The sequence below is a fragment of the Moschus berezovskii genome, chromosome 9 (assembly GCF_049115385.1).
Source record: "Moschus berezovskii isolate FMDL1 chromosome 9, NW_MosBer_1.0, whole genome shotgun sequence".
In the NCBI taxonomy this organism is placed as follows: Eukaryota; Metazoa; Chordata; class Mammalia; order Artiodactyla; family Moschidae; genus Moschus; species Moschus berezovskii.
In genome coordinates this window covers 30,404,724-30,418,682 of record NC_142468.1, presented here as the reverse complement: position 1 = coordinate 30,418,682, position 13,959 = coordinate 30,404,724, and the positions used below count along the sequence as shown (strand labels likewise).

The following is a 13,959-nucleotide window of genomic DNA, read 5'->3' as shown; positions in this document are numbered from 1 at the left end:
TACTTTCGGTTGATTTTTCACATTTCAAGTTTTAAGAGATTTGTGTAACAGGGTCTCTTAGGTCTTTGTACCTGCAACTAATTAATTTTCATGAAAGTGCTAAGTATAGGGCTGCTCACCAGAAGAATAATATTATTTAACACAGGGTGGCCCATTATGAAACAGCCACCTTTTTTTTTTTTTTTGGCAAGCCTTTAAATGGAGCCTGTTTTAAATGGGTCACTGCCTAAAAGAACAGATTTACCAAATGTCTGGTCTGGCCAATAAGGTCCTCTGTGGATACAGACTTCCTGTTGCCCTCTGGACTTGTAAAGCTAAATAGCCAATTATATCAAAAACTCCTCCCCTGTGAGTAGAACCTTGGTCTGTGGCTAAACAGCCTCATGATTGGACCAGCAATTGAGCACTGACAATATGTCTTCTGGCTGACATTCCAAAGTTGAAATTTATGATGCCTATAGCAGAAGCTGAAAGACCAAGTCCCCTTGCCTTCTCCGAGAGCCCTAAGATACTGGAAATGCCTGCAAGAGCCCCTGCGCATCAGCAGAGGAGACAGGAAACTGTGATCTGGATGATCTCTACTTTAACCGTTCTAGAAGAGCTCTATGTCTTCCTCGTTGCTGTGGGCTTCTTCATGTACAGTTTTTGATTCTCTAAAGTGGAGGTCCCAGATGCTAGAATACCCTCCACTCATGTACAACGCTATTAGTATCACATTTTAGTGTGATAACTCCTCCATGCAAAATTCTCCTTTTTATTCCTCAGGTTTTTTGTTTTTGTTTTTTTGGGGGGTGTGTGTGCTTCATGGCTTGCAGGATCTCAGTTCCCTGACCATGGATTGAACCCAGGCCACGGCAGTGAAAGCCCAGAATCCTAACCACTAGGCCATCAGGGAACTCCCTTACTCCCCAGTTTTAAAATGAGAAATGTCTGTCTGGCCCCACAAGGGAGGTTACCACATCTCTTGCATAGTAATGGCTTCCGTGTGCCTTAAAGATTTAGGTAGCATAATTAACAAGTCAGGAAACTGAGAAATAAATGAAAGAAAGTTTGTGAATTGAACACTTACTCCCCTAATTTAGCCTTGGGAAATATTCTAGCTTTCCTTCCTCCCAGCTCTCTTCAGATATTTTAGGAGGTCTTGTGTCTCAAGATAGGTCTTCAGTCATTTGGAACTTCTTGTGCTAAAGAGCTTTAAATTAGTTAAGGAGAAATTTTTTGGAGTAGAAAAGAGAAAGTAAATCATTATCATCCACTTGTAAAGACAGTATTTTTATTTAGATGGTAACTTTTGTTTGCTTTGTAACTTTCTCTGGTTCTTAATTACTCTAAATTTAAAAACAGCAACAACTTGTGATCATATATTCCAGTGGATCACCAAGAATTTGTTGGTCTAGAATAAATCATGTTCAGTCCCTCTGAAAGAGACCCTAAAGATGCTAAAATGTATTAATACATTCAGTATTCTCTTAGAATAAGTGGGTACTTAGGTTGACTTGGTGAAAGCTGGTTCAAAAGCCATTAGGTATTAGTGCTGCTTAGGGTAATAAGATATATTTAAGATTCCTAATACTTATATTAGGAAAGGCTGAGAATTATAATAAGATCATTTCTAAAATGTTATTATATTTGATTTTACCTAAATGTTATTTATCTTACCTAAATTATTTTTATCTTAACCAAAATAATATAGAAGCAGTAGTGATTGTAGTAAAGACAACATGGTATAGAAGCAGCCAAGAAATATTTCAGCTAGTACAGACAATCCACCTATCAAGTAAAATACTTGCTGGTGACCATAACTGTGTGTCTCATTTAACAATAACAACAACAATGTGTTTTATAAACAGATGATTCATAAAAATTTAGCTAAATTTACTTTTTTAAAAACTGAGTTTGTTTTCAAATGAAATAGTAGTTTCAACAGAGTATAATTTAGTAATTTCATCTTAAAAATTTTTTTTCAGAGTGCTTATGCCATACCAACCATGGCTTTTTCATTTCTATGCCACACCTCAATACTGCCCATATACTGTGAACTTCAAAGGTACTATAGAATCCTGGAATATATTAAAGGTTTTCATTATTTCTTTTGACTTACAGGGCTTTCAGACTGAATGATATTCGCCTCCGTGAATCCTTCCCTCCTATCACTTGATTCTAGGTGTTAGTTCTGTCTAAGTTGAGAATATTTCTTGGAAGCATAATCCTTTGCAGAGTAATTTAAAATCAGGAATTCTGTTTTGTAGTTATTAATGAACCAGGGCTTGAGTGATTAAGGAATCCTTATATCTGTTTATTCAGATTAATTCAGATGGTGCTAAGTCACTTCAGTCGTGTCCGACTCTTTGTGACCCTATGGACTGACTATAGCCTGCCAGGCTCCTCTGTCCATAGGATTCTCTAGGCAAGAATACTCAAGTGGGTTGCTGTGCCCTCCTCCAGGGGGTCTTCCCAACCTAGGGATCAAACCCATCTCTCTCTCTGATTCTAACTTTGCCATTTTTGTCTTTTAGCCCTTCTAAGAAAAGGATGCAGCATGTAACCAATACAGCAATTGCTTTAAGTTTTCTCATTTATTTTATATCTGCACTCTTTGGATACCTCACTTTTTATGGTAAGTACATTATTTCATTATAGATGACAATATAAGTTGTTCTGTAGTTGATCTCACACCTGAAAATGGACTTTGTTTTTGCCTTTCATTAGCAAGTTAATTTGTTCACGCTGCCAGAATTCAGTGCACTACTGTGGTAGCTCTACAGGTTTTAAAGAACTAATTTTCTTTCTTTTAAAAGAGTGGATCAAGTTCAAGATTGGTAACTTTATATGAAAATTTTCTTAAACACCTCAAAATAAAATATTGGGCTGAGAAACGTTGAAGTCTTTCTATGAAGGAAAAAAAAATACAATAATTATTTTATTTTTTTAAATTGAGATTTCAATATATTAGACTCTAGTTCAGCAGTTTGGGAGGGTGAGAAAATCAGTCATCTTAATGGCAAAAGAACAAATCAAGGAAGGAGTTTCGTACTGGACTGTAGTTGTACACTTGGTCAGAGACCTCTGCCTTCAGACTTAATTCACACAGTTCTGCGGTGTGTATTCTGTGCTTTGCCATGACCTTTCTCCCTAAATTCTTAAAAGATTCTTTTAAATTCATAAAAGTTAAATTTTCTTTTATTTTTGAAAAGTTACATGCTTAGTGTGTTTTTCTCTCTTCTGATAAGAACCTCAAGAAAAACTTAAAAGTCTAGAACCAAAGAAAAACTTGTAAGTTCTCTTGTTTAATTTGCAAACACACTTGTTTAATTTGTAAACAAACACATAACAAATTACACTCAATTTGTCAAATTCTTGAATGCACTTTTCAGTTTATGAATGTTCTTATAACAACACTCCAGATAGATGGCTGTTATTATTCTTGTGATATTTAGCTGTTTTGACACTGATTTCATGGTGAGTGGCCTTGTGTATGTGTGTTTCAGGTTTTAGACATTCACAATGAGTTATAATGGTTTTGCCTGCCTCTCAGATATCTTTCAGCTCTGACAAGTTTTTGGACATTTACTTGCACAGCCACCTTTCCTAAGCCCAGTAGAAAGGGTCTGGATTTTGAAACCCAACAAATATGGTTCAAAAAACCACTCTGCTCTAACTAGCTATGTGACCTTGAACAGGTACTTCACCTCACACTACCTTCATCTCCTCATCTGTAACACAGAGATAATTGTATAGAGTTGTATTGAAGAGGAAACAAGTTGTATGTAAAATGCCTATTACAGTATCTGGCACACAGCATTATTGCAATTATTTCATAATGTCAGGTGCTCTTTTTTCAGCACTATACTTCTCTCCTTACTCTCATTAATAAAGTCTAATTTAAATATGGTAACTTCAGTATATTATTATTATCATATTATCTTGGAGTGTTCAGTGTGTGAGAAAGTTATAATTGCTCTCTGTAGTCCTTTTCCGGCTAACTCTACATCATTTCAACAGTAATAAAAGCAACTGATGAATCAAAATCTGCTCTTGCATTTTAGTACTGTGTCAGCTAAGAGAGGTAGAGCTCTGCACACCATCAGGAAGAACGTACTTCCTACTTCCAACATGATCATGGATACACTACAGGGAAAGCTAAGATAGATTGTTAAATGTTTTTATCATTATTAGGGAAACAGCATTTTTGAAAGACATAAACTGTTTTTGGTTGTTGGGTTTCTTTTTGTACAGAGTTGAGCACAGTAAGACCTTTCTGTAGCAATAAGATACTCCAGCAGGGTCTTTGTTGGGAATTCAGCAAAAACTTTGTAGAATAGCTGTATGTTTTTATAAATTGAAATTGTCACCTGGCACAAATACTGTTCTAGTTCAGTTCAGTCACTCAGTTATGTCCGACTCATTGCGACCCCATGAACCACAGCACACCAAACCTCCCTGTCCATTAACAACTGCCAGAGTCCACCCAAACCCATGTCCATTGAGTCAGTGATGCCATCCAACCATCTCATACTCTGTCATCCCCTTCTCCTCCTGCCCTCAATCTTCCCCAGCATCAGGGTCTTTTCAAATGAGTCAGCTCTTTGCATCAGGTGGCCAAAGTATTGGAGTTTCAGCTTCAACATCAGTCCTTCCAATGAACACCCAGGACTGATCTCCTTTAGGATGGACTGGTTGGATCTCCTTGCAGTCCAAGGGACTCTCAAGAGTCTTCTCCAATACCACAGTTCAAAAGCATCAATTCTTCGGCGCTCAGCTTTCTTTATAGTCCAACTGTCACGTCCATACATGACTACTGTAAAAACCATAGCTTTGACTCAGTTCAGTTCAATTCAGTCGCTCAGTTGTGTCCGACTCTTTGTGACCCCATGAACCACAGCACACCAGGCCTCCCTGTCCATCACCAACTCCTGGAGTCCACCCAAACCCATGTCCATTGAGTCAGTGATGCCATCCAACCATCTCATCCTCTGTCTTCCCCTTCTCCTCCTGCCCTCAATCTTTCTCAGCATCAGGGTCTTTTCAAATGAGTCAGCTCTTCACATCAGATGGCCAAAGTATTGGAGTTTAAGCTTCAACATCAGTCCTTCCAATGAACACCCAGAACTGATCTCCTTTATGATGGACTGGTTGGATCTCCTTGCAGTCCAAGGGACTCTCAAGAGTCTTCTCCAACACCACAGTTCAAAAGCATCAATTCTTCGGTGCTCAGCTTTCTTCACAGTCGAACTCTCACATCCATACATGACCACTGGAAAAACTATAGCCTTGACTAGACGGACCTTTGTTGGCAAAGTAATGTCTCTGCTTTTTAATATGCTGTCTAGATTGGTCATAACTTTCCTTCCAAGCAGTCAGTGTCTTTTAATTTCATGGCTGCAATCACCATCTGCAGTGATTTTGGAGCCCCCAAAAATAAAGTCAGTCACTGTTTCCACTGTTTCCCCATCTATTTCCCATGAAGTGATGGGACCAGACGCCATGATCTTAGATTTCTGAATGTTCTAGTTAGGGATCTTTAAAATTGAGAAAAGATCCAAAAGTTGTACCTCCTTTTATTCTCTATGGATAAACAGAACTATCTGGAGGAAACCTCAAATGCCTACCAATTTCCAGGATAGCCGAAAAGTAGTTATGTAAAAATTACCGTGAGATATTTGGAGCTGTGTTAAATTGTATGAAAATTTATATTAAAGGGGAAGTGGAGGAAGGATGGATTTTAATACATCTGTTGAAGTAACATTTATTATGTAAGAGCTAGGTGTTTTACATACATTGCCTAACTCATACCTTACAACTCTGCAAGATACAGGTTCAGATAGGTTGGGCACCTTGGCTAGTACCTGCAGTTAATGAAGAATGAGTTGGGATTTGAATCCAGTTCTGACTCTCTCCAGAATCAATGCCTGTATTTCTGTGCTACCTCCTCAGGAATTATGCCATAGAATCCATTTTCCCATCATTCTCAGAGTGAACTTTTGGAAAAACCTGGCTTACTTAAGTTCCAGGTATATCTCTACCTACCTGCCTACCTACGTATCTGTCTTTGCTTGAACACAGAGACTAAATATTTTCATCATGTACATGAAATGTTTCCTACACAGGGGTTTTCTTGGTTATCAAGTAAAAGTTGTTGTCTCTGACAATACCCTTCTCCACAGATTCAAATTCTTCAGAATATCCACATTTTCTGTAATGGAGGACTGTGCATCTAAGAAAAATCACATGGCAGGTTGGTAGGTAGGTGATAGAAGGAAAGAAAGAATGGTATAAAAGTAGTTCCTTCTCCAAAGACAGAAGAAGATTCAGGAATTGGTTTGCTGTTCACACTGTTTTCTTTTTGGCACTGAAAATCTTTTACAGTATTTTTCTGTTGGAATAGCAGTAGCTCTCAATCTTTCAGAAAGAAATTGCTGATTGAACCTGAGCCCTTATCAGAAGGGCTTGTCACAAATTTAGGCCTGGGTGGAGTGACCTGTCCAACAATAGTGGCATGTCTCCTGTGTCTCCTGAATATTAGTCCAGTGATCTTTCAGTTATTCTGCAGTTCAGTTCAGTTCAGTTCAGTCGCTCAGTCGTGTCCGACTCTTTGCGACCCCATGAATCACAGCACGCCAGGCCTCCCTGTCCATCGCCAACTCCCGGAGTTCACTCAAACTCATGTCCACAGAGTCGGTGATGCCACCCAGCCATCTCATTCTCTGACGTCCCCTTCTCCTCCCGCCCCCAACCTTTCCCAGCATCAGAGTTTTTTCCAGTGAGTCAACTCGTCGCATGAGGTGGCCAAAGTATTGCAGTTTCAGCTTTAGCATTCTGCAGTAATCTTTATAAAATCATCCCCTGTTTGACAGTGTATATTAAACAGGACAGCCACCTGGCTTCAGTAGAATATATATCTTGCAGAAATCACTGTTAGGTCCTTCCTGAGATTTGTAGAGATTTGTCTGAATCCGGAGAAGTGTGCTGTCTTCTATCCCTTACACATGTTAAGGCTCAGCTAAGAACACAGAACTGCTGGCTCAGGAAAAAGCCTTTTATCTTGGGAAAGTAGATATGTGACAGGTATTTTGAATTTGCAATAAATTTAGTTCCTCAGGCTTCTGGAGCTGCTTGGGGTCCTTTTATTCTGTGTTCTTAAGACTCAGTTAATATCTAAACTTTGTCAGGTTAAAGGGACCAGTAAGTAGGTACCAGTAAGTATGTAGATTAATGGTATTGGTTCTGATTACAGATGTTGAAGCATTATAAGGTGAGGAGTAAAGTGTTCGTCTGGTGAGCAGGCCAATACCCAAATGTTGTGTAATAACCGGACCATTTTAAAAGTCTACAAAGTTGTTAAGCAATAAGTGTTAATAACTCATTTTTATGATTCAGAAAGTGAAAATAAAATAGCTTGCCATGTTTCTCCAAAGACTCACAAGTATCTCTCATATTTGGGACTAGAATTCAGCTTTCCTGGCTCTTCTTAATTTCTTGCCTGGTCCATAGTCCCGCATTATGTCAAGTATGTCTTTGATACTTTCCACAATTGGTTTCTATCCCGTTTCCATTGTTACTAATCTAGTTCAGATTCTCATTACTTCTCAGTGATTATGACAGTAGCCTTCTGTTAGTCCTGTTTTGAATCTCTTTTTCTTCCAGTCTGTCTTCCTGTTAGTTTAAATCATAGCATGCTGTTCTTTGGAAGCCATTGCATCTCTGTGGCCTACCAGATTGAGTCCTGACCCTACGAATAGCTTGGTTATTCATGCATTTCCAGCCTTATCACCCATCGCTGTTGGCTCTATAGTGCAGTCTTTCAGCCTCTCTAGATGCAAATTACCTTTGTTTGGTGGTTTCTGCTTGTGCTGGTTCTTGCTTCCAGAGATAATTTCTTCCTCAACATCTTTGAGTGTGAGCACACATAGGTTCATTAATCTCATGCTCTCAGTAACCCTATGCATGCATGCATGCATGCTAAGTCGCTTCAGTGTGTCTGACTCTGTGTGACCCCATAGACGGCAGCCCACCAGGCTCCGCCATCCCTGGGATTCTCCAGGCAAGAGTACTGGAGTGGGTTGCCATTGCCTTCTCCGCAATAACCCTATAGGTCAACATATTATTGTCCCCATTTTACAGATGTAAAAACCAAGAGACTCAAAGAAGTTAAGTTGCTACTAAGTAGTAGATTTTGCATCTTGGTCTGTTCAACCCCAGAATTCAAGTCCGTCTTCTACTATCTTGCTGTTCACTATCTCAGGATGACTCTCTTCAGGTTTTCCTGAATTTCTTTCATGTTCATCCCAAAGCCATAGTTATCTTTCCCTGTTCAAAATCAGCATAGCTCTTTGTTTAGATCTTCTGCCACTTAAGTGTGTATCTGTGTTTATACACTTTCTGGTATATGTATGTGTCTTTCATATTGAAAGTGAAAGTTGCTCAGTCGTGTCCGACTCTTTGCGACCCCAAGGACTTTATAGTCCATGGAATTCTCTAGGCCAGAATACTGGAGTGGGTAGCCTTTCCCTTCTCCAGGGGATCTTCCCAACCCAGGAATCGAACCCAGGTCTCCCGCATTGCAGGTAGATTCTTTACCAGCTGAGCCACAAGGTCTTTCCAAACAGAGTTGTGTTTGATTTGTTTTTTAACTTTCTCCAAAGTGACTTTCCCAAAGCATTCAGTCTCAAAAAACAAAAACCACCACTGTATTTTAAGTAGAAACTCATCTTTCCCTACACGGCAGTGATGTGAAGTTCTCTTGAGTACTCACTCTTCACAGCCCTCGTCTGGCTTGGGGTGAGGAAGACGTAAGGGTAGAAGCAACGCGAGGGAGCAAAGCATGGTCTGCTTATTCAGATTCTATTGCTGACTACCACACCAGCTTGCTGAGGGAGCCATTACCCTAGCACTGCATTCTCTCTTATGAAGCACAAATCTATAGATGAAATGTTGATGAGGCAGGTAGCATGCGTGAGACAATAAGGTCCTAGAAAACATCATGATATTAAGGAAAGGCTTTGGCATCAAAAAATTTGGTTGTACGATCCTGCCCCTTTGTCTTGTATGATCTTGGGCAAGTCAGTTAATATTTTTAACCTGGTGGTTTAGTCACCAAGTCATGTGTGACTCTTGCGACCCCATGGACTGTAGCCTGCCAGGCTCCTCTGTCTGTGGTATTCTCCAGGCAAGAATACTGGAGTGGGTTGCCATTAGCTACTATCTTATATTGTTGTCACAGGGACCAAATTCAGTAGTACACATGAAAGCACTTTACAAAATAACATAGATGTTGCTTAAAACTTTCAGATTATGGAGAAGTTCTAAAGAGATTTTTTTTTTTAGATTAAAAAAAATAATAAATATACTCATTGTCATAATTTTAGAGAATCTGCCTGGGTTAATTTCTTGTTTCATTAAAAGAAAAGATAGCAAGTTTCAAAAAGATGTTTGACTAATGTGTTTGTGTTTCATAGGATAGGAAAAAGGCCAGAGATGGATTTGGTACTGGGAATCCAGAATCTGTTAAGGTCTATTTGTGCAAAGGAAAATAACGTTGCTATTATTAACATCTCAGTAGTTTATAATGTGATCCTTATTTTTTTAAATTTGCAGACAATGTGGCGTCAGAATTACTGCAAGGTTACAGTAAATACTTGCCACATGATGTTGTCATCATGACTGTGAAGTTATGCATGCTATTTTCTGTGCTTTTGACAGTCCCTCTAATCCACTTCCCTGTAAGTACTCTTCAAGGTTTTGTTCCTCGGTGTTGCAGCTCCCTAATATGGCAACACTAATTCTTTACAGACTAGAATGTTTGAATCACATCTAGTCTTGTATATCTTATTCATTTGTCAAGGAATTGATCAAAGACCTCATACTTGCATATGGCCCCATGAAAGCACAAAAATAACAGTGAACCACTAAACTAATTTGTGCTTTTTCAGATTTAGTTTAGATTTACGCTTTCCCACAGCATTGTTTCCAATTTAGAGACTATAGTTGTTCTAAAGCTTTTGGGGTTTTTTTTTCCCCTTTAATTCTGTATTCAAAAGAATGTGTGTGAAGAAGAAAAAGTCAAGTCAGCAAAAGTAGCTTCTTCTGGTTTATTGGAAATTTATTTAGTTTAATCTTAGTTACAAATTTTATTTGCTCTAGAATTATAGTTAAGGGGCAGAATGGATCTTCATTCTGCATTAGTTGCGATATGTAAGAATCTTAAGAATTTCTGGAAAAATAGAAACATCAACTTTGGGTATAAATGCTTCTACATGGATATCTTGAATCCCTAAACAGTGAGTTCCTGAAATCCTGAGGCTTCCCTATTTTTGCCTCCTTCCTATGTGAACTGCAGTGCCAGGAGTGCAGTGGGGGCTGGATAGAAGTCTGTGGGCTGTGACCGCCTGTTGCCTGCCTTGGCAGTGGGAAACATCATGGACTAGTTTTCTTATTTACATGCCGTGAAACAATAATATAACATAAAACAGTAAATGGAATTTCTTTACCATCGCATGACTTCTGTTTCTGTTTTGAACCATTTGTTCTTTTATCTGTTGAATTTCATGAAAATGATACCCTGAGATTTCTTCACACAGTGTTATGGTTAGTAATTTTGAAAATTATGCAACCTAAAGAAATTGCATGTGACGATTTTTTCAAGAATTAAACCAAGACAACGTTTATGAAGCTTACACAGATAGGTACATTTCTTAGTTTATGTGCAATAAATACAGTAACAGTTTAGGCTATATTTTTGGCATCTAAATGGTTTGGAATATCATAGTAACCGTGCCGTACATGGGTTTCTCTAACCAAGTAGTGTGGCTTTGACACTTCCTCTTTGCTTAAATCTGTTTCTTTTTCGGTTTTACAGGCAAGGAAAGCTTTAATGATGATGTTTTTTTCCAATTTTCCGTTCTCATGGATTCACCATTCTTTGATCACACTAGCTCTCAATATTATCATTGTTTTACTTGCAATATATGTTCCTGACATTAGGAATGTATTTGGTATAGTTGGTAAGTTTTCTATTTCAAAAATTCCATTTTCTAAAATAGGTAAAATTGTCATCCAGTCTCATATCTTAATCTGGCATTATTCTTTTTTTTTTTCTCCCCACTTTAAGGTTCCAGTACATCAACGTGTTTGCTTTTTGTGTTCCCAGGACTGTTTTATCTTAAAATGAGCAGAGAGGATTTTCTCTCATGGAAAAAGTTGGGGGTAAGTTGGGTTTTGTTTGTTTCTTCTAAGAATCTTATTTTAAGTAATAATTTGTCATTTTTTAATTAAGTCTTTTACCTACATCAGAAAAAGTTAATATATTTTGAACTATATACATTATTGGAGAGGGTGAATGTTTTAAAAAATACTTCTAATTTTTCTTTCTCTTTTTCCTTATTTCTACAGGCATTTATTTTGCTCATCTTTGGTATTTTGGTTGGTAATTTTAGTTTAGCACTCATTATTTTTAATTGGATTAATAAATGAAAGAAATTATTTTCCCACTTCCTATGAAGAATATTTTACCTCCTAATGCAAAAAGGAATGATTATGGAAGGCACCTTGGATGAATCCTCTTTATATGGGTTAACATTTTTGCAAACATAACAGAAAAGCAGAATAAAACAAGAGTGGGTAGGAGAAAATAGATGTAGCAGTTTTAATCAAAATAAGAAACAAACTCAAAATGCTCTTGAATATGTTGAGCATATTTGTGAGTTTATTTTTTTGAATTAATAGGGTAGTTTTAATGTTTACAGAGATAACTGAGCAGAAAGTACAGCGAGTTCTCATATATTCCCTCATTCTAGCACACCCATAGTTTCCCATATTACTAACATCTTGCATTAGTGAGGTACATTTGTTATACTTAATGAGCCAATATTGATATATTATTATTAACTGAAGTTCATGGTTTACATTAGGGCTCACTTTTGATGCAAGCGTTGACAACCATGAATCTTTTTACTGTCTCCATAAAAACCATGAGCCTTTCCTAAAACATTGTTTGGTGGTATCATGCAGTATCTAACCTTTCAGACTGGCTTCTTTCACTTAGCAATATGTGTTTGAGTTTCCTCCAGATCTCTTCATAACTTGATAGCTCTTCTTTTTAGAATCACTGATAGTATTCCATTGTATGGACGTACCACAGTTTGGGGCTTCCCAAGTGGCACTAGTGGTAAATAACCCGCCTGCCAATGCAGGAGACTAAGAGACTGCAGGTTCCATCCCTGGGTCAGGAAGATCACCTGAAGGAGGGCATGGCAACCCACTCCAGTGTTCTTGCCTGAAGAATCCCATGGACAGAGGAGCCTTGCGGACTACAGTCCATAGGATCACAAAGAGTCGGACACGACTGAAGCAACTTAGCACACGTGCACCACAGTTTGTTTTTCCTTTCACCTGTTGAATGACCTCTTGTTTGCTTTCAAATTTTGGCATTTGTGAATACAGCTGTTATAAACATTTGTAGGCAAATTTTTGTGTGGACAGAGATTTTTAGCTTGTTTGGGTTCATACCAATACCAGAGACTTTGCTTCTTAGCAGTTGCTGCATGGTGTGGTAGAATATTTAGTTTTGTAAGAAACTGCCTAACAGCCCTCCAAAGTGGGCTGTAACATTTTGCAGTCCTGCCAGCAATGTGTCAGAGTTCCTATTGTTGCATCTCCTTGCTAGCATCAGGTGTTGTCAGTATTTTGGATTTTCACCATTCTAATAATGGGTGTGCAGTTGTAGTAATATCTCATTTTTGTTTTAATTTGCATTTCCCTAATGGCATATGATGTTGAACATGCTTATTTACCATCTGTATATTTTCTTTGGTGAGGTTCTGATTTTTTAAGTTGGGTTGTTTTTCACTGTTGAGTCTTGAGCTTTCTTTATATATTTTCGATACCAATCCTTAATCAGATATGTCTTTTGCAAAGATTTTCTCCCAGTCTGTGGGTTGTCTTTTCATTCTCTTAGCAGCATCTTTCACCGAGAAGTTTTTTAATGTTATTAAATATATTGAGATAATTTTTTGTTTGTTTTTTTTTTAACAAATCAGTACATTGTTTATATACAAAATTAAATCTTAGTTCATGCGTTAATGTCAACATCAGTCACTCATAACAAAACTGTGGGATTATGTCACTTGGTATTTTGCCCTGACTCCAAATCCTGACTAAGAAACAATGATTTTCCTCTGGTATACAGTATGAGGTAGAGCTGTGATGACTGGCTGTGGATTTGAAAGTTCTCTGAGCCTTCTCATTTGTCACTAAAACATGTGACTTTCTACTTGACAAACAGAGACAAATATTGATGATTTATATCATATTTTGTTTGAAAGTTATAGATCATTCCCACCTTCCCATTGCTGTGGCTTATTCCAGGTTGGAAACCAGCAGCTGGGTCCCCCCTCCCCCACCCCCTGGGGGCGTGTTCTGTGTAAAGGCGCCTTGTTAGCAGCCTGCCAAAGCCAGGGTGTATTAGTAAAATGTAATCCTGCCCCTGAGCACATGTAAAGTAGAGAATTACATGCAAACTGCCAATTTGCATATATGAAAACACACACTTTTGCAGGTGCCCCTTTGCTTCCTGCTTAGGAAATGGGCTGAAAAATTGATAACTGAGCTGCTCTTTTGAGTTAAGATATCTCTTTGGCAACTTACGATCAGCACGGTGTCATGGAAAAACTCCAAGTTTGGGAGTTAGAAAGACATAGATGAAAATCTCAGTGAGTTTAGACAAACTACTTAACCTCTCTAAACCTCTACTTTCACATAGGTATTAAATGGAGTTAATACCAATTATACAGGGTTGTGTTGAGAGGATTAAATGGCCATGTATAAATTAGGTGCAGACCAAAACAGGCTTTCTTAATAGATTGGATATTTATCCCCCTTTTTTCCATCCCTTCACCTTGACCTGTAAAATGAATTTGCTTTTGGACAAGGACATGGAATTTCTTCCTCTTCCATCTTGCACAA

The 13,959-nt window shown here is 38.1% G+C and overlaps 1 protein-coding gene across 2 annotated transcripts in view; it reads left to right on the top strand.

Annotated features, from left to right (window-relative positions):
* SLC38A6 (solute carrier family 38 member 6) overlaps window positions 1-13,476 on the top strand; it is a 73,505-nt gene extending 60,029 nt beyond the window's left edge. For both annotated transcript variants that reach the window (XM_055435768.2, XM_055435770.2), the window contains exons 11-16: window positions 1,968-2,047; window positions 2,517-2,617; window positions 9,595-9,719; window positions 10,856-11,000; window positions 11,108-11,202; window positions 11,389-13,476. In XM_055435768.2, the coding sequence (XP_055291743.1) occupies window positions 1,968-2,047; window positions 2,517-2,617; window positions 9,595-9,719; window positions 10,856-11,000; window positions 11,108-11,202; window positions 11,389-11,469 (627 nt within the window). In that variant the 3' untranslated portion in view covers window positions 11,470-13,476. The remainder of the gene's footprint in view (window positions 1-1,967; window positions 2,048-2,516; window positions 2,618-9,594; window positions 9,720-10,855; window positions 11,001-11,107; window positions 11,203-11,388) is intronic.
* The last annotated feature ends 483 nt before the right edge of the window (window positions 13,477-13,959 follow it).